Source organism: Cryptomeria japonica, chromosome 2, assembly GCF_030272615.1.
Source record: "Cryptomeria japonica chromosome 2, Sugi_1.0, whole genome shotgun sequence".
Classification (NCBI taxonomy): Eukaryota; Viridiplantae; Streptophyta; class Pinopsida; order Cupressales; family Cupressaceae; genus Cryptomeria; species Cryptomeria japonica.
The window spans coordinates 475,537,391-475,561,208 of NC_081406.1; the positions used below are offsets into that span (position 1 = coordinate 475,537,391).

Genomic DNA, 23,818 nt, shown 5'->3' on the forward strand with positions numbered 1-23,818 from the left:
ATTAAACCTTGGGAGATCTTAATCCATCCACGCCAGATGACGAAGAGGAACGGAAGAAAGCTTTTCAATGCCCTCTTTTAATATTCGAATGAAGATTGCACATTACAAATTTAGGAGAGAAGTAGAGGGAAACACATGGCTGAGCAAGATCAAATTTACATTCAAGCTGCATTGCGTTTATCGTCTCGAGGAGAAGCTAAATGCAGCCTTGTATCACAACACCTAGATGGAACAGCACATACTTGAGGAGACAGGTGGTTTTTACCAAATCATTGAAGTTGATTTAGCTAGTTTCTGATGCATGTACTCAAAGAACATATTAAAATTGGGATAGATCATACAATATCCAGCTCATAGACCTCTACTAGAAAAAAAATGTGGAAGAATACATGGAGGAATTCCAAGTTTTAAAGTCAAAGGGAAAAATTCTAGAAGACATGGTGCTTGATATCTACTTCTTTGACATGCGTCAAGATATTCGAAATGCTATATCTATAGTTGGGAAGGTCAAGATCCATGTAGATGTTGTAATGTCCCCTTTGTAGGTGTAAGCAACTAGTGGAGACCCTTAGCATATTTTGATTCCCATGGGCTATTTGGGATCTAAATAGGGAATAATTAATTAATCTAATATAAGTTGTTTAAATGAAATCATTATTTGGACAACTACATTTAATTAATTATTTTAATTACGTTGGATACTTTAAATTAAAAAGTGATTTTTATGGGGTCTAAAATATAAATTTAAAATACAGTCACTTTTGGAGGAAAATAAAAATTTACAATTAATATTATTTATTTTCAAAAAGTAAAAAGGAGGATAGAGGAGAACTTCTTGACCTTTTCATGTTTTAAACCCCAGCTTTGGAGGGTGAGCAACAATTCATCTTTTGCCCTACGACGAAAACCCTACAACAAGATTGGTTTCAAAGATAGAAACCCTCCTAATCAATTTAAGAGTAGTTTCACACAAGATTCATATATGTATTGAACGATTTGAGTTTGTGAAGAAATTTTCATTTCAAGATTGTGTTGAAGGTAAGAGTTAATTGAATACATTTGCGTATCAAATAATAATCAATTTTATCGAGATCAACAGGCATTTTATTTTCATTTGTATATCCTATCCGCCCACCTTTCAAGAGTATATAGGTCGTACAAATGGAGTTTGCAAGTATTTGTACTAGGAAAGGGGCTGCCACTGTATGAGAGTGGTGTTGGGATTTATGACAGGTTGGAGTCATTTGATGTAGCTACTTCATATTGAAGAGACTCCCTTGTAAGCCGTGACATTTAAGAAAAGTAGGAGGCATGAAAACTTGATACGGGTGAGTCAAATATTGAGCCCAAAACATCAGCACTCATTTTATAATTGCTGTAAGGAATTTGGAGGTTGTAAGAGCTAAGGAGAAATCACTACTTGCACTATTACACAATATTGCCACACTTTTTACCTTCATTCAGCTATCCCAAGTAAGTTATAGCATCAGGTCCAGGTTTGAAAGATTTACCAATTGTAGCAATCATAGTGGGACCTGTACATGATTGCAACAACATTTTTGAAGTTAGATGTGCTTCAAACTAATCTATATATGTAAGATATTTCATTCCATCAGTATAAATGAATTATTTATTGGCTGCTTATGCATAAGGTGATAAATAAAAGGTATTGTAACATTCCACTAATAGGAAATTATCTTTTATTAGTTTAAATTTTTTCTTGTGTAATAACCCTGTCCAATCTCTAAAGCAAAACAAGCAAAAGAACATCGTATGGTCCAAAGGCATGGCAGGCCAAGGACATTTCTCACCTTAATTGATTAGCAATGAATGGATCGCTTTCAAAGAAAAGAATGAAACAAGTCGATCCAAGGCATGGGTTATCTCACACCTTATTGCTGTCCAAGGAAAGATACCGCAGATCGAATAAAGGCAACTAATTGTCTCATACACTATTGCTGTCCAAGGAAGGGTTACCTCGATCAGCAATTAGTTAATCGACTAATGATATTAATTAATAAAGAAGAGGCATGATTTCACAATTGTTTGCAATGATGTTGACACACAACTTCTCACATCATGCCCCCTCGGTGCATACTTAAGGATGATCATGAGTTACTCCAAATCATGGAAGTTTGTCTTATATATTTATTCATATTTGCAGCGCTTAGAAGAGCCATTAGACAACTGAGTAAGAGGAGGGTGATTACCCATCCAATTACAAGGTAAAGGATGCATACAAAATGGGAAGTTCTAGCAGAGATGGTGTCTAGAGGTTGCATAAATACAAGGATATAATAGGAAGAGCAACAGATATCATATTTCAGATCAGACTTGTTGTGTTGCACACACATGCCCCCTTTTTGACAGGGACCCCCCCCAACTGTTTTGTTCGCTTCCTTGGTGTTTTGCTACAACCCTGTCCTATTGGGGCAGGAGAGAGATATTGCATCAAAATTCAATCATGTAATGATTCGGAAAAGAGAGAAAGTACGTCAAATAGATGTGGAGAGTCAGATTCAAAGAGTAAGAGTTCAGTTGCAATGGTTTTGAAGAAGTCATTGAAGGATTTGGACATTGAACCATAGGGCATTAAGAATTCTCATTGGGTCTGAAATTAAGGAAGTATTGTACTAACATTGCTTACATTGCGCATTGGAAACAAGTAAGGAAGCATAAGAGCAAACTAGAATGCATAGAACCAAAACTCAGGACAAACTCAAGGAGGGGCCTAGGAATTGAAAAAGCATAAAAAAGGAATGAGCATAAACTCAGCTATGTGAAAAGAGTTTAGATTTTATCCCAAAAGCCTTCCTAGAACCCAAGTCAAAAGCATAAGTTTAGAAGCCCAAGGTATGATCAAACTTGGCTAGAGAAGAATGTTTTGAACAAAGGAAAACAATGCAATGTTAAGCCTGAACTTGCCTATGGGAATGTTTTTGGATTTTATTCAAAACTTCTTCCTAAAAGCGAATTCCACATTAGTTTACTTTCATCGAGTTTAATCAAAAGTCTGCAAGAAAAGCTTAAGTTTAAAGGTGCAAACTTAGTAGTGGAAAGGATATTAGGATTCCTAAAACTATTCCTAAGACTGAGTTTGAAAAAGGAAATTTCACATGGCATAAACTCGGCAGTGGCAAGGTTTTTAGGAAAATCCATAGTTTCCTAAACCCGAGTTTGGGAAGAAATTCCCAATCATGTTTCAAGAGCCGAGTTTCAAAGCAGGAATTCCAAAAATGACTCCAAGGTCCGAGTTTGCCTTGAGTGAAGAATTCCAAGCATGTTCCAAAGTCCGAGTCCCTGAATCACATAGTGCAAAATCTGATATTTCCAAGTCTCCTTCCAAAATACGAGTTTGTAACAAAGCTTCCAAACAGATGTTAAAGGTCCAAGTTTCAAGACAGAATGCCAAGTGCCAAAATCCAAAATATTGTCCTCGGTCTGAGTTTCTACCTTCTCTTCCTAGGTCCGAGTTTGTCAAAATCATGTTCCTAGAGTTGAGTCTTCCAAACACATTCCTAACAGCTGCGAGCTCCAAACATACGTTTCCACTTCTTCTTCCCAACCTTGAGGTTCTCCAAAGTTTCAATTTCAAATAAAAAATCCTCGCAACAGTCTTAGAGCTGAGATTCCCATTGAAGTTCCTTTAGCCAAGTTTCAAACCGGGGATTCCTAATTGCCTTCCAAAGGTTAAACTTTATAGAAAATATCCAATGTCCAAATATTCATGCACTCTAAAGTATAGTCCTTGGAGAGAGAGTTTTCAAATCTGATTCCAAATCCTCTTCCAAGAATTGAAAGTCCTGATGATCTTCAAAGAACATGTGCCTATCTATGAGCTGAATGTCCTGATTAGCCTACCAAAACCAAGTTTGTCACTGCCACCTTCCTAAGGCCAAAATCCTTATCTACTTCCCAAATCCCAGTTCTCCTCAGTATGTATTCATAGCTGTAGGTTCCAGATTTGCTTCTTGGATCCGAGTCCCGAAGATAATTTCCCAAATCCAAGTTTGCAGGACATATGTCGGGTTCCCAATCTGTTTCCAAGGCCCAAGTTTGAGAAGAAAATCCAAGAGACATCCTTAAGGCATGAATTAAGTCTAATGGCTGAGTTTATAGAATCTCAAAGTGCAAGAACCAGAGTCATTCCCATTGGCCTTAGCATGGTGAAGGGTCAAAGATTAGCATGATCCAAGATGATGATGTTCATTGACCATTTTTTTTTTGATAAACAAGTCCAAGGCATGTTTCTTGTACTAGGTAGGCCAAATGACACTACAAATTCCAAACTCCAATGAACTTTCCTAAACCAAGTTTCCTTAAGGTCCTTAAGAGTTCGAGTTTGTCTTTCCTAATCAATGTAATGCAAATTGGGATTCTTGAAAGGTGGTCCTTAACCAAATTCCCTCAAAATGAGGTAACCATATGAGATGAAAAATCCTTCAATAAGTGAGGTCGCCGGGTGATGGAATTTCATGATGCATGAAATGAATATGATTGCTGATCAAGTGAAAGTTGTCTTAATGTGTTGTTGACAAATACTAACCCTAGAAACCCTTAATGTGCTTAATGGTAATAAGAGATACTTGTCCTTGTAGATTAATGTCGGAAGATGAAGGATTTGGAGCAAAGTTGAAGATGTGATCAAAGTGAAGAGCAGTTTAAAGAAGAGCCAAGGGAGAAGGATCATCCAAAGAGGCTAATGATTTGAAGACTTCGAGTTATCGTTTCCAAGTGTGCCACATGATTTTCTAGGAAGAAATGGGGAAACACAAGATCAAAATTCTGAAGATGATGTCTTTCTAAAGAAGATTGAGAGTAACATGGTCACAAAAATGGCTTTACGAGGTGTTTTGATAGAATATCCTGTAACATCTAGAAATATCAGGAGAAATGTACCAATGAAGAACATGCTGCAGAGCTGGAGATGAAGTATGAAGATTGAAGACCACTATCGTAGGGCAAAAATCCAGAGGATGGCATTTCTAGAAATCTGAAAACCAATACTTTTCATCAGAAGAGTGCTACAGGAAATATGCAGAAACAAAGAAAAGACAACTAGACGTGAAGTGTGTTGGAAATATTGTCATTGATGTCAAAGGAATTTACTATTGTCATTCATGTAGATTGATGAACATATTGTATGATGCTTGCACGTTTGTTGAACATACACAAGTTTGGATCAAGTCTGGATTACTATGCTTCACATTATGCTACATTATGCTTCATGTTATATATTGGTTGATACTTTTCATACGTATTTCTCAGTCTGATCATACAAGTGATTACAGTCCCAGTCTAAATTTATATATATACAATGATTTCAGTCTCAGTGTATGCATGGCAACAGACAGACAGTCCCAGTAATATATATACTTAGTGATTTCAGTCCCAGTGTATGCATGGCAACAGACAGACAGTCCCAGTAATATATATACATATATAGTGATCAAGTGATATCTGGATGCAGACAGTATGCAGTGATCAAGTATAAATGCAGTGATAATACACTCAGTATATATGCAGTGATAAACTTAGTATACTGTACAAATAAATGCAGCGATATTAATTAGAGAGTCAAACTAAAACAAAAAGTAAAAAGCCAAGAGAATAAAACAGAACAGAATAAGTCAAAAAGGCAGATAAGACAGAGCAGATAAGACGAAAAAGGATAAGACAAACTTGGAACAGGATTAATACTTATTAAAGGCAGCATGAAGAACAGCGATTGAGAGTAATATAAGTAAAAGAAACAAAGAACTGAAAAAGACAAATATAAGAGGCAAAAATCAGAAAGAGACAAAATTATTTTTTTCTTATTCAAAGACAAAAGGCAGCGATTTAATTTGTCTTATTCACATAAAAAGAAAAAACCCAGAAAAAGACAAAAATCATACAAGACTGATTAGTTGGAGACAAATGCCCGATTCATCATGTTATGGCTTACACAACAGCAATAATAATTAGTTAGCGATTTGTTATGAAAAGGGGTGAGTTAGTAAAGGCATCATGACTTAAGAATGCTACGATTCAAGAAGAATATACAACAGCTATTCTTAATGAATAGGTACGGTGATTGAGTTATACTTCTTAATACTTTCAAAAAATACGTTATGGGTTAAGAAAAGGATGTCTCTTCCAAAAGGCATGTTGAGGAATATTTGTTAATTAAAAGGAGCGACTAACAAGAGGTATGTCTGTTTGTTAAATAAAGATTAGTAATTGAAAAGATATATCTCTTCTAAAAGAAATATCTATTCTAAAAGCTACGTCTCTCAGAGATAAGAAATACATAAAGGAAATTGATTTGATAGAGAAGATGAATGTAAGGAGTTGTGTATGAAATGCTAAGACATATCTACAGGCATATTTAAAAAGAAGAATAAATGCTAGATAACTGAGAAGGTATGAATAAATGAAGTATGCAGATATAAAGGAAATAAGGAATATGCAGAGAGCAGATCTGGGAGTGTGTAGTGTATGTTCTTTAAAGGCAATCAATATATATACACTTAAGTTTAAGAGTGGGAGTGCAAGTGTATTGTAATGAAGAAATAAGAAAAAGATCTGTCAACTGTAGAGTATGTGTGAATGAAGTATGTGAGTGGCTGTGTATATATTCTTTGAAGACAATCATTTTCTATGCTAGATTATGGGAAGGCTGCAGATGAAGATGTTGTACCAGTTTTAGAGGAGGATATATGCAAGTGTGTGGTTGTATGTCTGCTCCTTGAAAACAAGCATTATACATATATGTACCTGATTATAAGAGGACTGTGAAATCAGATTGTGAATCAGATTTGTGAAAAGAAGAAGTACATGATAGTCATCAGATTTGATAGTGATCAGTGAAGAAAATTTATTGCTTGAGTTGTGATGAGATTTGTGAAGAAAGAATAAGCTTGGATCAGATTTGTAAAGGAAAGATATACATCAGTCAAAGATCAGAAGTTGCAATCAGATTTGTGAGGAAGGGAAATCAATATCATCCATTGAGGAATTTCGTAGGTTGGTGCCTATGAAATAAGAGATTGGTGTCTCTTGCTGAGTTGGTGCTTCCAGTGGGTTGGTGCCTACAAACATTGTAAAAGAAGAATTGTATAAAAGCATTAATTTGCCGTGGTTTTCTCCCGTAAGGGTTTCCACGTATATATCTTGTGTTCTACTTGTGTTCATTTTGTTAGATCACATATGAATGTTGGTATGCAATGAATATGTTAATGAATAAGTTATATATTTGTGATTAATGTTGAAAAAGTTTAAGTTGGTGAAATTTGTTGTTATACTGATTCACCCCCTCCCCCCTCTTAATATAACCGTGTGCTCTTCAAAGTGGAAATGATTTTTTTTGAAATGACAATTAATTTATTGTAAAAATAATGACTTTTTGGCTAAATTTAATGTAATACAATAAAAGCCAAAAGTTAGTTATTTATCTAGTTGGCTATTTCATCCTTTTGTGATAAAAAGTTGATTATTTCGTCTTTTTTTGTCACTGGATGTGTAAACTTTTGTCCTGTAGTGGGAGCATTTAGGAGTGGTTAGAAATGGCTGAAATCATTTAATAAAAGTTGTTAGAGCTTCTAGAAGCCAAATTTTGGCCATTCAAAAGATTTAATCCTAATCATTGATTCAAATTGTAAAATCTATAAAAGGCCAGTGTCTGTCTCATTGTAAAGCTAGTAGAATCAGGAGCAAAATTCATAGAATTAGAGTAGGGTAGTTGTTGAACGGAAATTGATGTACCAACATTTGAAGCAATGAATAAAGCATTGAAGTTTGGGTGTCTCACTAATTGTATTCTCCTGTTTTAATGGTTTCTTTCTTCAATATTAGTTAAGTCCAGTGGTTTTAATGGTGAAATGCAATGATATTTGATGGATTTTTGGTTCATACCATTTGTGGTTTTCTAATTGTAAGCTATAGTGCATGGTTAGTCTGAACTTATTATTGCTGTTGGTTCATAAAAGTTGTTAGAGCTTCTAGAAGCCAAATTTTGGCCATTCAAAAGATTTAATCCTAATCATTGATTCAAATTGTAAAATCTATAAAAGGCCAGTGTCTGTCTCATTGTAAAGCTAGTAGAATCAGGAGCAAAATTCATAGAATTAGAGTAGGGTAGTTGTTGAACGGAAATTGATGTACCAACATTTGAAGCAATGAATAAAGCATTGAAGTTTGGGTGTCTCACTAATTGTATTCTCTTGTTTTAATGGTTTCTTTCTTCAATATTAGTTAAGTCCAGTGGTTTTAATGGTGAAATGCAATGATATTTGATGGATTGTTGGTTCATACCATTTGTGGTTTTCTAATTGTAAGCTATAGTGCATGGTTAGTCTGAACTTATTATTGCTGTTAGTTCAATTGTGAATGTTTGTTTTGATTGCACTAGAATTAGGTATCCAAATGAATGTTCATGATATGAAAATCCTTCATTTTCCTTTGAAGATTGCACTATTTCTGTGGCAGTGTGAGTTGTCTCTAATTAATCAGGAATTAGTTTATAAGGAATTTGTCTATCTTCAATATCAACCATTACTGTCATTGTCCATAGGTTTAGTTTAGTCTCTCTAAACCCTGTCTTTTGACTTTTATTTTAATCAGTTTGAGAAGAAGAACATCAATCATATATTCATATCAGATGTTAATTAGCTTGTTAGATGCATAAGTCCCTTTGTGATTACCAACAATTCACATCATTTCATTTAGTTATCCAAGTACTGTCAAGACCCAACAACAATCTTGTTGAGACTGATATCGTGTTTCAACTTGAGTTGCGCTTTCATTTGTAAGAAAACCCTAGAAAAAACTGTGCCCAACGAAGATAAAATTTAGTAAAAATCAGCACGCTTTTTATTGCGAATTTGTTCGTGAATTTTGATTAATTTATTTTATTGCTGAATATTCAACGAATTTCGAACTTCAGGTTTGAAGTTCGCTGAATGTGGTGACTTAGCTTGTATCAATAATACAATCAGTAAATTACAATAATCTAAGTACATTCTGCAGATCCATTGCATATGAGAATTTGTATCAGACAAGAAGGGTTATATTTTGTTTATTAGAACATTTCATATTCATACAAGACTAACAAGTTAAGCCCTTCTTAGTATAAGTATTGTATAGCAGTAATTCCATGGTATATTTTTTATCAAGACCATAAGAATCATAGCATAATTGTCTCATTAAATTGTAAAGATAGAAAAAATCTCACAAGGGACTTTACAAATGGTATCAGAGCTGGTGATCTTGCCAGACTGTTGGGAGACTTCAAAAAATTGTTTCAGATTAGTAGAAGATGAAGACTATTCAAGAGTTGGTAAAACGAACTATCCAGAGAAGTAATAGGAATTGAGTCAAATGGGGTGAGTTAAGCATGAAGCTATAAAGAAGAGAAAAATAAAATGAAAGAGAATCTTATAGTACATAAAATCATGATAGTTGTAAGAGTGAACTATGCACAAGAGAAGAACAAAAGGTCAGAGAAGGGCAGACTGGAAAGGTGAAACAAATAGATTGCCCAAATACCTATCCAGACATCACAATCGAAGACTATATTAATAATAAGCTGACAACTTCTAGAAATCTTCTACCATAATTCTAGGAGGTTTATACACCAAGGGAAGAGAGCATGGAGAGTTTGTCAGCTGGAGGTCTTGATGCCTTAGATCTATACAAGCAAAGAGAAGCTAAATTGATGTATGGTCAACACGCATTACAAGATGCAGAAAATTCGAATAAAGTAACTAAACACCTCAAAGAGAAAGAACAGAAAGGAAGAATTGAGATTAAGGAATTGAGCAATGTAGAAGAAACCTATGACTCGAACCATTATTTAGAGAAATCTGATGATGAAAGTTTGGAAAAAGATAGGTCTGGTTTTGGAAACAAGGATAGCTTCAGCCTGTTAATAATCCCTTGTTTGAGGTTGAAGCTAATGTGACCCATGATAATCCTCTTTTTCGAGTTGGATAACAAAGCTACTTTGGAATTTTGTGATAAGATTGAAGCCAATCACAGAACTTGGGATCCAGGTACATTTTCCACCAATAAAGTATTGAGGCAAGATGGGAGTTGTGAGACAAATCACTCTCCAAACAAATTGCAAGAGATTGCAAATCACAAAAGGACTATTCACTCTCTCGATCAACAATCAAATGTTGGATACTTAAATTTGGTTGAATGAGGTGACACTTCAATTATATCAATGCCCATACCTCCTAAACAAAATAGTTATTGTTTTCCCACAGCGATGACATCAATTGGTGGCCAAGTGGTTGTTGAACTATTGCTAGCTTTATGGGAGCTAATTGTGAGAGATCCTACAAGTACCATTCAGATTTTCATCTCCACCACAATGAATAGTGATTTTTACCAACATTCTAGGTCATTCGTAATTTCAATAAGTTGGAGTATTTGCAATTTTTTCCTTGACACCTTGAGGGAATGTGTCGAGTTTTTGATTCTATGGTTGAACAAAGTTCTTTTTCCATTAATCTCTTTAACTCCGTCGCACACCTTTTCATCCCCTAACGCCCATATGAATAAGAAAAAGGAAGAAATAATCCCATAACTAGATTTGTCAATAAATAAATGTTCGATCCTTAGAAGAACTAATATCCGACACAGATAAGAGACCCTCTTTTTTTCCCCCGACCCCCTTCCCATTGAAGTGATTTCAAATGTCTTCTTATATGTTGCAATTGGAATGATGAGTCGTGTCCATTCATCATCGTGTCCCTTATACTAATCTCACCTCTTGAAGATGATTATGGTTATCGATTAGACTTCTTAATCACTACTCGATGAATGATCTGATTGTTATTGTTGTATGTAATCGAGTGTCACTGTATATTAATCTTCTTAATAGTCGGTGCTTGCTAATAGTTTTGGTAATCACGGATTGGTCAATACCATGTTTCTTCATATGATATCAATCGTTAGGTATAGATGATAATCAATTTTTAATACTATTGAATTATCCAGCTTTGCATGGGTTTTGGGATATCGATTAGCTCTGAGATGCCATGCTGACTGTAATATGTAATAGCTATCTTTATGAAGTCAATTATCATATTTTGTGTGAGGAATCGTTCCTTGATTATTGTCCACTTCCACCTTGTTGTATTATCACACTGCTTCTAATACCCTAATCCGTTATTCATTTAATAATCTACGACATTCTTGGGTATGATATTGTATTAAAATAATATTTAATATTGATATGATTATAGTATAATTATAATATTAATATTATTTTTATATTGATGAATGATTAATATTACTATTAATATTATTAACATCAATTATTAATTACATAATAAATGGTAATTTATTATTATGATGAAGAATCACAAAATCTATTATTAATTACATCACCAGGATGTGGGGTTATGACAACCCTCTCACTTTAGAGGAAAATCTTGAAGTCTCATAAATGAGACGATTTTCCAATATTATTAAATGTTAATTAATAAATGTTTTAATTATCGTATTTATTTAATCACAATAATCCAATGTCCAAAGAGGGGTTATGACAAATTTTTTATTTGCTCAAATCTTGTTCTTAGTTTTTTTGGACAAAATCTTTGGACATGTCTTATTCCTCAGCAAATTTTGGATGACTTTCTTCCTTGGATATGAAAGGGCAGACTTTCCACATCTTTGGACAGATTTTGGTTGATGCTTCACTTGAAACTTGGAAGGTTATCACATGTATATCAGATATAAACAATCTTCCTCTTCCAAGGAGGGTTTGGAAATGATTAAAACTTCCTTGTTGACTATGATAGCAGCAGTTTGACAATGTGAATTTAGATTACTTTTTTTTTTTGACAGGGCAGAATTTATTCTTCCTCGGGCAAGTCCACTTTGAATTTGCTGTCTTGGACGATCTTGGATGAATTTTATTTTTTGGCAGATTTGAAAGATTTATGAGAAATCTATGTGCAGATTTGAATTCTTTCCCCAAGGTAGATTCAAGGATGATCAATGGTGAACTCAAAATTTTATTAGCAAACCTTGGTGATGGCGAACTTGAACCTTTTGAATGTCCCTTTCAAACCCTTGGACCTACTTTATTCTTACTTTTGGAGATGTTCAAGGTAGAATTTTCTCCTTCAAACTGTTATCAATGGCAAATTTAAGGAGAAAAAATCAAACTTATTTTATCCAAACCCTTGATTTTGCTTTATTTCTCATCCAAATTCTTTTGAAAATTTGATAATCTAGTTGGATTTTGGAGCTGCTTCCTCTGAAGAATTTGAATTTTTTTTCTTCAAACCCTTGAATTTATTTTACTTCTGCAAAGGTAATCTGATAATATGATCAGATTTTGGCATGAATCTAATAATCTTTATGCCTGAGAGCTGTTCACTTTGATTTCCAAACCTGTAGACATGGCAGATTTTGAAGTTGAATAATCTGATCATGCATTGAAGCTACTAGCTTCTCTCAACTTTAGCGAATTTTGACAGAGTTTTGATGCTTCCTTCTTTGCTATACAAACTTCTTTTTGACAAACAAAGTATTAATGAATGGGCATCATGTCTTTATAGCTTCTTAGCAATTTCTAGAAGCTGTGTTTTATTCTATCTTTAGAAAATTGAAACCCTTTGCCTTCTTCTAGAAGGAAGCTTGGAAGATTCTCAAAAATTAGAAAGTTTTATTGTTTTATCCTCCCTCTAAGAAGTTGGAATTTATCCTTAGAAGCTTCCATCATGTTTTAGAAAGTTTTATTTGTTTTAAATCTCCTTCTAGAAATTCGAATTTGAGGAAGGCATGCCACAATATTTATTTATTTTTTTTGTTATTTTTATTTATTTATTTATTTTATTATATTATTATGTGACTTCAATTGCCAAGTCATCTTACTTGCCATTTTTAATTCTCTTGGAATGCCATATCATCTTTTATTGCCAAGTCATCTTTTATTGCCAACTAGGAAATTTATATATTTTTTAATTCTATGCCATCTTCAAGTGGGCCCTACTTTCTTTCTCAAGCTTTGGTGAATTTTGCACATCTTCCTTATGCCATGTTTTTAAAGTGAACTTGGAAAGAATTTCTTGCTTGGACATGAGGTGCACTTTAAAAATTGTCAGACATTTTTGGTGCATGAATAAGCTTAACCTTAGGTAGGAGTTAAGTAACCCTTGCCATGAGTTAGATTACCCCTCGGTAGGAGTTTAATATTTGTCGGACAATTTTTCTTGGACAATTTTTAAATTGATCTCATTCAAATTTCTTCCACATTTTAACTGATCGTTTGCCATTCTACCCTTGAACCTTGTTGAACTTGTCTGCCATTTTTATTTCTTCAACCTGGACGAAATTTTCGATGTGCCATTCCACTTGCCTTCTTTTGACTTGGTCAACAGTGTTCATGCCATGTTCATACTTTGCTAGTTCATCTGGACAAAAACCCTAATTTGGATTTCCATTTTACTTTTTGCACTTGGAGACCTCATTTTTGAAATCTGAGAACATGGGTAGGAATAATTCGACATGGGGATCAAAACCCTAATCTAAAAAAAAAGCAAAATCTTCAAACCCTTGCTTTTTACACTTAGAAGCAAAAAATTTCGAATCTGAAGACATAGGTAGGATCAGAATGACCTAAAGAACAAAACCCTAATCTCAGAAAAAAGGAAAATTTTCAAAGCCCTGCTTTTTATATCTAGAGGTGAGATTTTCAAATTACGACAAAATGGGTAGTAATAAAATAGCTCAAAGAACAAAACCCAGATGCTAGTTTTAAAAAAGCAGAAAAAAACAAAAATTTCTAAAAATAGCAGGTTGTCAGAAATGGCTCAAAGCAATTGCGATTTTCGTCCTTCAAACCTTCTGAACACTTTGGCAGCATTCAAATTCAATTCTGAGCATAAATTCTCAATCTAGCCCGGATGACCTCAAAACTCTAACTCTAAACTCTCATTGTAAAAAGACTGGTGATTAGCAGATGCGACGCCAAAACAGAACCCTAAAAGGCAAAAAAAAAGGGGGTCCCCATTTGCAATGGGGCAATGCGTGAAATAGGTCACAACAAGACCCCCTTGTGCCTGGGGCCCCCCTTGAAGGCACAACTTAAAACACTTTTATACTTTATTTGTCTTTTTAATTTATCCTCCTTACGACAACCTAAGTTATAATATATTAATTGTTCACTTAAGATACAAAAAGCATCAAAATAAGTTAAATATGAAAATTTGACCATACCATGATCTCACAGCCTCCTTTTATAATATGTTGCAGGAAATAAAATAGTAGTTTCCTCTTTCCTTCCAAAAGCTCTTTTTGAAATTAAATAATAATATTTTATGTTGAGCAAAGACCCCCTTGTGCCTGGGGCCTCCTTGAAGGCACAACTTAAAACACTTTTATACTTTATTTGCCTTTTTAATTTATCCTCCTTGCGACAACTTAAGTTATAATATTTTAATTATTCACTTAAGATACAAAAAGCATCAAAATGAGATAAATATGAAAATTTGACCATACCATAAAGTCTTTGAGGACTTAGGATGATGAATTGAACCAAGTTGGCATCAATCTAAAAATAGCAAGCTTCTCCAAGAAGTTTGGTGAGCTCCCAAAAAGACGAAATTGCATTTGAAAGCATCATGAGGCTCACCAAGATCACCCAAATTCACTACCATGAACAAAACCATTTCTTGATCAATCTTGTGTTCTTCAAGAAAGTTTGAGCCCTCCCTTGCCAACCAATTAGCCTAGGGAAAAACTTGGAAAATAGACTAATTGTTCACAAATTGATTATGCTTGAGAAGGGAACATTACAAGGCGCTCAATTTTGTTGCAAGTTTTGACCTTGAAACATTGGGGACATTTTATCTATCATCAAGAGTTTCAATAGGAACATTGCCTTTCTATTTTTACTAAGGAAAAGTTTATCTATTCCTTTCCCTTGAGCAAGTGATAGTTGTACGCCATCAATCAATTCTTGAGTGAAGTCCTAACTTTTCCAAATTTGTAGATTTTTCACTTTAAATTTACAAGATTTGTTGAATAATACTTTCAAATTTGACATGTTTGAGTGTTTGTAGTGCCAAATCTAACTTAACGTCTTCCCATAAAAAATAGAAATCAACAAAATTTGAATTACTGTTACCTCTCAAAATTCAGAAGTGCCTCTGTATTGGTTAGAAAACTTAGAAACACGTTTAATTTGGGTTCAATTCATCTCCAGAATCTGTGGATATTTGTTCAGGTGAAGTTTGAACAAACCCCCATTGACTTCAGATTCTTTCCAGAGAACTCTGCTCGTGGTCGGCCTCTTCCAAAATACGCATTTGAGAACAAAACCGATTTCTCTCAAGAGCAGGTTTGTGTCTAAACCTCTTTCCATGTCTAGACAACTTAGAGCTTTATGTTCTTCTATATTGAAGCTTTAGATCTCTGAAAGAATAGCCTAAAAAATAATAGATATCAAATTTAGAGTGTTACTAGCTTATACATTTTTTAGATTCAGATTTTCCCAGCAACAGAAATGTTTGTTCTTGGAGATTTGCAAGAATATTCTCACTGATCCAAAATATTTGTTCTCATACCTTACATTTGGCCACAACTATTTTCAAAAGATTTATTTGTCCAGGACAAAAGACCTTGCAATGATGCCGTACACTGATTGACATCTGTTCTCTTGTTGATTTTCTGATGCTCTGATACTGTAAAGGAAGAACGAAATACAAATTAAAGAATATAGAGAGACGACAGCGATCCTTACTTCTTCAACTATGTTAAGATCTTCATTAAATTTAAGGTGTTCTTCACCAATTGGTTCAGAAATTTTCAGCTACTCCTAATTGTTAACACACAAATGCCAAGCAACTTGTAATTATTAACTCATTATTGTTATGATGAATGCATAGATTTTAATACCCAATCGATGAATGCTGCCTTATAAGAATATTCTATAGGGTGTTTAGAGTAATGAAATATGATTTGTACTCTTATGTTAGATAAAAACTATAATGATACTCACCTCTACTATTGTACAATGTATGCATATAGGCTTATAGATTTTTGAGTTTTTGATAGACTTTAAGAAATGCTTCATTGATTCTGCAGGTGTTTTTTACAGGGCCAACTATTGAGGAATAGATACTATTATAATTATAATTCTCTTATTTCATGCTCTGCACTAGAAGGTATTTTGTCTCTAATTTCCAGTGCTGTGGTTTAAATGAATGAATTGAAATGTTCAAACTTCATACTGACATCTTTAAGATTGAAGAACACTTTATTTGAGAAAGAATTTTTCATATCTTACATTGGGTGTGCATTTAAGATTTTTTTTACCATTTGATCTCATCATGTCTTATTAAGACACCAAGGGTGTCACTGGCAATATCTTAGCATGTGAGCTCACAATGGGGTGTTTAATATCAGGTAAAAAATAGATAGATATGTCACTGGGTATTATGGGTGCAGAGAGTAATTATATCAAAGTTTTTTACTTACCTATTGGGGGTAAAAGTGTGGAATTGGCTGAGGGTTGGGTCTAAGAGATAGGAAATTGGAAAAGGACAGATATATTTCTCTCTTTATTTTTGGCTTTCATGAGGCCAAAAAAGAGGAATTAATTATGCTATTTATTTGGGCATTACATATAGATTTATTTAGTCCTAACTCCTTAGTGGCTAAAATGATGATGTTTGTACCATAGTTACAAGACTTGGACTCGTCTTGGACTTGGCAAGCTGATTTTGACTCGGACTCGGACTCGGCGCCCAGACTCGGCCGAGACTTGGCAAATTGAAAAACCCAAGAAATTCAAATATGTTTAACGATTTTAAACTTCTTTCATGCATTTTTTAATAAATAAACATTAAAGACACAATAATCTCATCAAATAGAAGCACATACACAAGTTTACATTGATAACATAAGTATAAATGCAAATTTTAGGCTTGCGCTGAAGGAAATAAGCTAAACTAAATAACACATTAGAAATATAGATAGTATCAAATGTCTACAAAATTCATGGAATATGAAATCCATGTCATCAAAAGTTCAAAACATATATCAAGTTCAACATAAAAGCTAGAGCCTATAAGTCTAAGGCTTCGAGGAGCCAATATCAGTTGACCCCGCAACTGTCCTACGTGTGCGCCTAAGATAGGTCTTGGAACATTATTTTTGTCTCATTACACTTTCAAAAGTTATTTTTGACATTGGTGGGTCTCCAAACTTCTTGGAGGAGTAGTCTATTTTTAGCAAATCATAGTTGGTTTCAATCATCATCACAACACTTTAGTATCATATTGGTGTGGTCAGAGTTTGATTTTGATGTTGTTTAATTGCATTCTGCAACTCAAGTAGAATGATTTAAATATTCATTAAGTTCCTAATTTTATATTATTAAACTTGCAACTTAAGTGTATTATCTTTCTAAAAAGGTATAAAGTGACCTCAAAAGTGGATGTCTAGGACACAGGGGGAACTTAATTATAATATCTTTTTAAAAAGGTATAAAAGGATAAACATTTTATTTTTTAAAACTATTGATATTAAATTAGTAGTAGATATATATGAGTAATTAATAGATATTAATATTGGTATTGACATAGTTGAACTACTCGCGACTCGACTCGACTCGCCAAGCCCCTGAGAAAAAAACTCGGCGAAAACTTGGCAACGTAAAAACACGATTAATTTTAATAAAAAATGCATTTTTTTTGCAAAATTTAATGAGAAGATGCATCCAATGAGTCAATAAATGATAACACAAAAGAAACAAGCTGATTCTAGATATATTTAAATTTGAAGTGTCTACAAAATCGCATCCTCGTGAGAAATGCTGATGGCTGGAAGCAAAATAGTAAATAGTTTTTGTAAAACCAAAAGTAAATACAACTTCCTCTTCCCAGCTCTAGCCAAAACTAGTTTCAAACTTTCATCATATTTGAAATTTCATCATTCATACTCATAGTTTCAAAATTTCAACTCTAAAATGTATAATACCAGGATTTCTTCAATGCTAATTATGTTGTTATATGGAGCCTAATCAGACTCGGAGGTTAAATTTTCCCTACTTCCATCAGCATAGTTTCCCCCTATATTTTTCGACGGGGGTTTGGGGGCAGTGCCTTCAGGTTGGGATCAAGGGGCATCACCGAAGGATCCTGAAATTTGACTAAGTCTGGAAAATTGAAGAATCCTCCAAAAACTAGATTTTGCATTATAACTCCTGGAGGTCCGAAACCACTCTCAAACATCGTGACAGTATATATGGAATATAACTTAAAGTATAAGTGATTATACTTAAATGTTATAATCCATGTGTATATTCTGATGAAGAGAATGAAACTGACCTGAAAAAACAAAAATTGATAATTTTTTCACATGTTTGGGCCTCTTTTTTTAGTCTAGCCGAATTTTTAAAAGAAACTCGCCGAGTTTTTGCTGCGAGTTAAAGTCAGAAAAACTCGCAGAGCTCAAAAACTCGGTGAGTTTTTGCAAGTCGCTGAGTACTCTGCGAGTGTGCCATCTATGCTTCACAAACTAAATCGTATTGACATTAAACATCGATACCTTGATATTAAAACATATTAACCTTTTGTTTCATTTAAAACAAAGTTTTTTTTTTTTTTTTCACTTTTTAGTTGCTGCCTGGGCAGCAGAGTCTAGTCCACGGGTCTCGGCGAGTCTGCCAAAACTCGGCTAGACTCGGCCGAGTTCAAGTCCAGAGGCCATTGGCCTTGGTGAGGGCGACCCACCTCGGGGCTCGGGTCTTGCCTAGATTCGCAGAGTCTTGTAACTATGGTTTGTACACTATACAAAAGATATGTGTTTGATTAAAATGAGGGATTTGACCTGCGAACACTTTGTAGGAGAATATATAAGGTAAATGGGAAATGAATAACCTTGTTGGCATCCACCAATCCACCACTTGAGGGTGACTAATCGCGAATTGTACAAACCCATGATTTTTCCCCTTGAATTGGGTGAAAAAATTGTTGACTAATGGTCAACCATTTTTTCATGAATAATCGCATTTAGTCACCCGATGTGATGAGGACATGCGACATAAAGATTTGTGTGTATTTACTAAATTTTTTTTTTAATGGATGATATAAAGTATTATATAAAAAATTCAATTTGATATATATATTATTTTAAATAGAATTTGAAACCTGCTATCAACTCTATAATTTTAGTTTGAAGAAATCAAACAATAAGACTACAAAAATAAAAATCAATGACCTCAATGAAGCAGGACAAATCAATTAACCATTATACATGATAGGACTAAGATATTCAATGTGTTACAACAGGAGTAGTTTGCCATAACAAGAGGAAAGACAATTTAAAAATTTAAAGTACAAGCTATACACGCATGTTTAGTAAGAATCTACTGTACAAGTTTCTAAAGATCTGAGCATACAGAGCACTTTTCACAAATTATGAATTTCTCAGTAGATAAATCAATTATTTATGATACTCTATATCATAGAACATAGCTTTTATTTTATAGAAACCAAACATGATATTTCACAATCCTCGCAAATGATTTTTGATGATATTCCTAGCTTTTTCCTTGTTTTCTGTGATCTGTAAACATGCTGTCTTGAAAACAGCTGTGTATAATTTTTGATTTAAAAACAAAATCTGCGGCCTCTTTTCTATTAACAACAAAAAGACATTTTTTGACCTTTTTTTTGCATCCGAAAACCCTAAAATGTTCCTAAAAGTATCATTTTTTCCATTACTAAGATCATTTTCTTCACTCTTTTTTCTCATTTTCTCTAGAAAGAATATAAATTTGGGGAGCATAACCCCCAAACCCCTACTTTCGGCCTGCCTCCGCATCCCTTCTATCTTTGGGTGTTTCTCACGTCTAACACCTTTATGTTGTTGTGGTCTTGAACTTTGCTACATGATTCTCACCTTCCGGAGTCTTTTTGGATGCCTGAAGCTATTTATTTGCAATTTAGTGTTCTTTTCCTATAGTTGACGCCATAATTAGAAAATAACACTCTTTTCATAATGCGCCAACTTTACTCCCTTTTAGGGTTTGGCTTAGAAAGGAAAGGAGATATAAGGAGATGAAGACCAAATTGTTCATTATCTTTTTACACAATCAAACTTATTTTTGCGAATTAGCTCTGAGTGGGCGATTCTTCATCTGGGACGCAAACCCCAAGATCTGGACTGGCTGGGACGTAGCCCTCAGCAGTTATTGGCATTGGATTCTTCAGGCAGAGTGCATTGTTGACAAAGATTGAGTATGCCATTCTTCATTGTGGATTCAGGTTGCAGAGTAAGGGTTTCAGCATGGCAGATTGATTCTTCAGCTTGGGCATGATCCTTGCAGCCTTAGGGCCGCCATTTGCAGCAGGTACATCCCACGTGGAATGTAAGGAATGCATGTATTCAGCCTTAGAGGTATCCTTGATTCATGATCACTATTCACCTTTCAGTTTGGCATCATTGTTGGATGTAAGTTCCTTGGATCTGCATTGGAATTATTATTTGGTTTTACAAATCAGAAATTTGTCTGGTACAACTTGCAGCAATTCTGAATTTGTCTGTATGTTCTTATTTATTTTCAGTCTCCTTTCATGTTTACTGTTCGTTATTCATTACTTCTTTGAAAACTATCAAAAAACACAAAAAGAAACAAACCTTCTGCAACTTCTGTCTATTCTCTAAAGCCATCAAAGGAATCACAGGAAGATATAGTTTATTAATTTTAAAACTACAGCAGATCAGCAAGGGGATCCATCAGGGATCTTTCACTTACTACGACATGTGTGATTGATACCAGCAATTCAGTGTGGAAACTTGGGAAAATTCAGTGATCTTGCTTGGGAGGCTGGAAGAAATAACAGCAGATTTGTTATTTCTTTCAATAATTGTTTTAGATAATAATTGTTTTAGATAATTATAGTTGATGCGAATAAACCCCATTGATGGTGCTGATACTACTTGGACGCCACTATATTGCAATTTTATCAAAATTCATCAATAAAACCCCTATTCTGGCTAAGCGTTGGACTCTTGGTATGCTCAGATTGTTTTATTAGAAATAAATTCTTTAAATTCTGATGTTAATATATTGCTGTCATAAAGATTAAAATTCTGATTTCTTAACCAGTCAATTATTTCATAGTAGAAAAAGTACCTTAAGTGTCATTGTTGTGCTAATTTCCCTTTCAAGCATTATATTATCATTTGGCATCAAAAACTTAAAATATACAAACCAAATCAAACACTTCCTTTCGCTGGTGAAAGAAATATCAAACCAAAGAAACAATGAAAAATCAGAAAAATTCAATTTAGTTGAGAGGGGATCTCTTAGAAAGCTATGACCAGAAATGAGTTTCATGTCCCAACACAAATAAATTATGAAATCGCCCAGCCAAGTACAATTCTAAATCGCCTTTACAATTCTGATGTTTATTCTATTGTTATCAATATACGGCGTCTAGTTCTTCCAATAAATTAGAAATTTGTCTTCAATGAAGACTTCACAAATTTCTCAAGTGTTGAATGTAGACGACAAATATGCCGCTAATAATAAATAATACTTTGTTTATGTTTTGTTAATAATGGCAGTGTAATTAGTTCTTGAGAGTTGTGTTGGTTGTTGACAGATGGCAGTCTTAAATATAATTTCTCCTTTCCAACACTAATCCTTTTGAATGACTTTTAGCCTATTCCAAAGGCCCCTAGGCTAATCGGAGACAAAATTAGGGTTTCCGTATTCTTGGAGGTTTTGAAGGGGTTGTTTTCAAGAGTCTGATAGTTTGCTATTTGTGTCTTTCTAGGTTTCTAGAGAGCTTCAGAATGGTGACATGCATTTTTCGTTAGAGGAGATTTTTGAACTTCCTATTTTTAGTAATTTGTGATGGCTACTTGGATTGTGCTTAAAAGGTGTTTGGAGTCACTTACTATTTTTAGTAAGTACTAATCTTAGTAGTATGGTACAAAACTTGGTTTCTATTTCTGGCAGTCTAGTCTGAGGGGTGGCTTATTCAGGTTTCTTGGAGTTCATTTTTGGAAGTTAATAACTGAAGGTGATTTTATAATTTCAAGTTGCTTTTTGACCCCCATGCCTAGGCTCAATGACTTTTAAGTTGTTTTTAAAAGATGTTCTCTTGTGGTCTTCCAAGTTGGAGATTATTAATAAATTTTATTAAGTTATTTGTGCACATGAAAAGGGACGTCCAATTTGGAGGGAAAAAAGGAATTTGGGAAGCTCGGTCTTGAGCCTATAAATACAAGTTCTCTCCTCTTTTGGTATGCTATTTTTTTGATAACAAAGTGCTGCTGAAATTTAATAGTTTCTCTTGCTTCAGGGTTGAGTGACTCCTAGCTTCTTCTAGTTTCGAGTTTGAAAGATAACTCCTAGCCGATTGTGCTGCAGCTTCATCTAGAGGTTATCACGGTATTCCAATGGAGATGTTTGCTCTCAGTTTTTGAGTTTTGTGTGGATCCAATGTTTTCTATTGGTGTGTGAGTGGTGTTTGTTTCGTTTTTGGAGTGTGAAAAACCTATATGCTGATTTGAGTTTATACTCATATTGACTGGTGGTTTGGACCGATTTTTGTGGGTATTGGCACATTCTTTCTCAAAGATCTGAGCTCTCTTATGCCTAAGGTTCCGTGATTTTTGATGAAGACATTGATTTTTGCTGCTGGTCATACCTTTTAGCTAGTCGTACCATCTTGCCTAGGCTGCATTGGGATTCATGCTATCTATTGAGTTGCTGGTTTGGGACTTGGAACGATTGGAAGTTGAATGCCTAGCTCTTATGGTGTCTTTGCTTTCAGTTTGAGCTCATTCAGAGAAGAATCAAGGAAGTTATGAACATTTGAAGCTATCCGGTGTTGTTGGTTGAAATAAATCATTCTGCAGCTGTTGCATATCAGACGATGTATTGCTGTTCTAAACCCAGCATTTTCATTATAAATTATCAGCTTTTTGTTTAGGATTGATTCTCTAACTTCTTGAATCATAGTAGCATTGTTTTCTTATGATGCTTCATTGTTAGCTTATTGTAATTCGCTGTTATAGTAGTACTAAAAATCGCTCCTTAATTTCTAGGTTTTGAAGCTAAACTTGTTACCCACTGAACAAGTGGAAGTTACTGCCAATTTATTATTCTATTACTTTCCAGCATATGATATTAACACTCCCACTGAATAAGTGGTTTTTTTATTGCCTGCTGAGAAGTGGAAGTGGCTGGTTACCTCGTCAATTTGTATTCTCTTTAATTTTCTAGTATGTTTTTCCAAGTTGTTATCTAATACTCCCACTGAATAGGTGGTTGAGTTTGCTGGATTTTCTTATGCTAACATTAACGGGTGTAAATTCCTTTTGTTTTAGACTAAAAAAAAATTAAGGGGATATTTCAGTGGTATAAGAGCTGGTCTTCCTGCTAGCTTGTGAATTCAATTGATAGAAGTTCTTTGTGATTGATAGAGAAATTAGATACTATAACAGAGAACAAAAAATATAGTAGTTTCAAATTCCTTCAGTTCCTATTCAAGAGACATTCTTAGTAGTTATCGGAAACCGGGTGGGAACGGTTGAAACAATGGTCGAAGAACGACCAACCCTAGAGGGCTCTCTTGAAGTCAAAGCAGAAAAGAAGTTTGATGCTATGTTAAACATGATGGCCAATTTTCTTGCTAAGATGCATTAGAATATTACTCCTATTCAACAAAACCATGGGGCCAAAGCGAGTACTTCCAATACAAATACCAATGGAAGGAATGTGGGACAAAATGTGGAAACACCTGAAGGATCAGTTCCTAGGCCACTTCAACCTACATTCATATAAAGGGAGGTA

The 23,818-nt window shown here is 34.3% G+C and overlaps 1 protein-coding gene across 9 annotated transcripts in view; it reads left to right on the plus strand.

Annotated features, from left to right (window-relative positions):
• LOC131049033 (putative ion channel POLLUX-like 2) overlaps positions 1-23,818 on the plus strand; it is a 383,365-nt gene that overhangs the window by 1,932 nt on the left and 357,615 nt on the right. For 5 of the 9 annotated variants that reach the window (XM_057983566.2, XM_057983498.2, XM_057983206.2 and 2 more), the window contains exons 2-4: positions 15,270-15,340; positions 15,692-15,778; positions 16,087-16,166. In XM_057983566.2, the coding sequence (XP_057839549.2) occupies positions 15,270-15,340; positions 15,692-15,778; positions 16,087-16,166 (238 nt within the window). The remainder of the gene's footprint in view (positions 1-15,269; positions 15,341-15,691; positions 15,779-16,086; positions 16,167-23,818) is intronic. The other 4 variants (XM_057983269.2, XM_057983328.2, XM_057983380.2 and 1 more) reach the window with 2 other exon arrangements.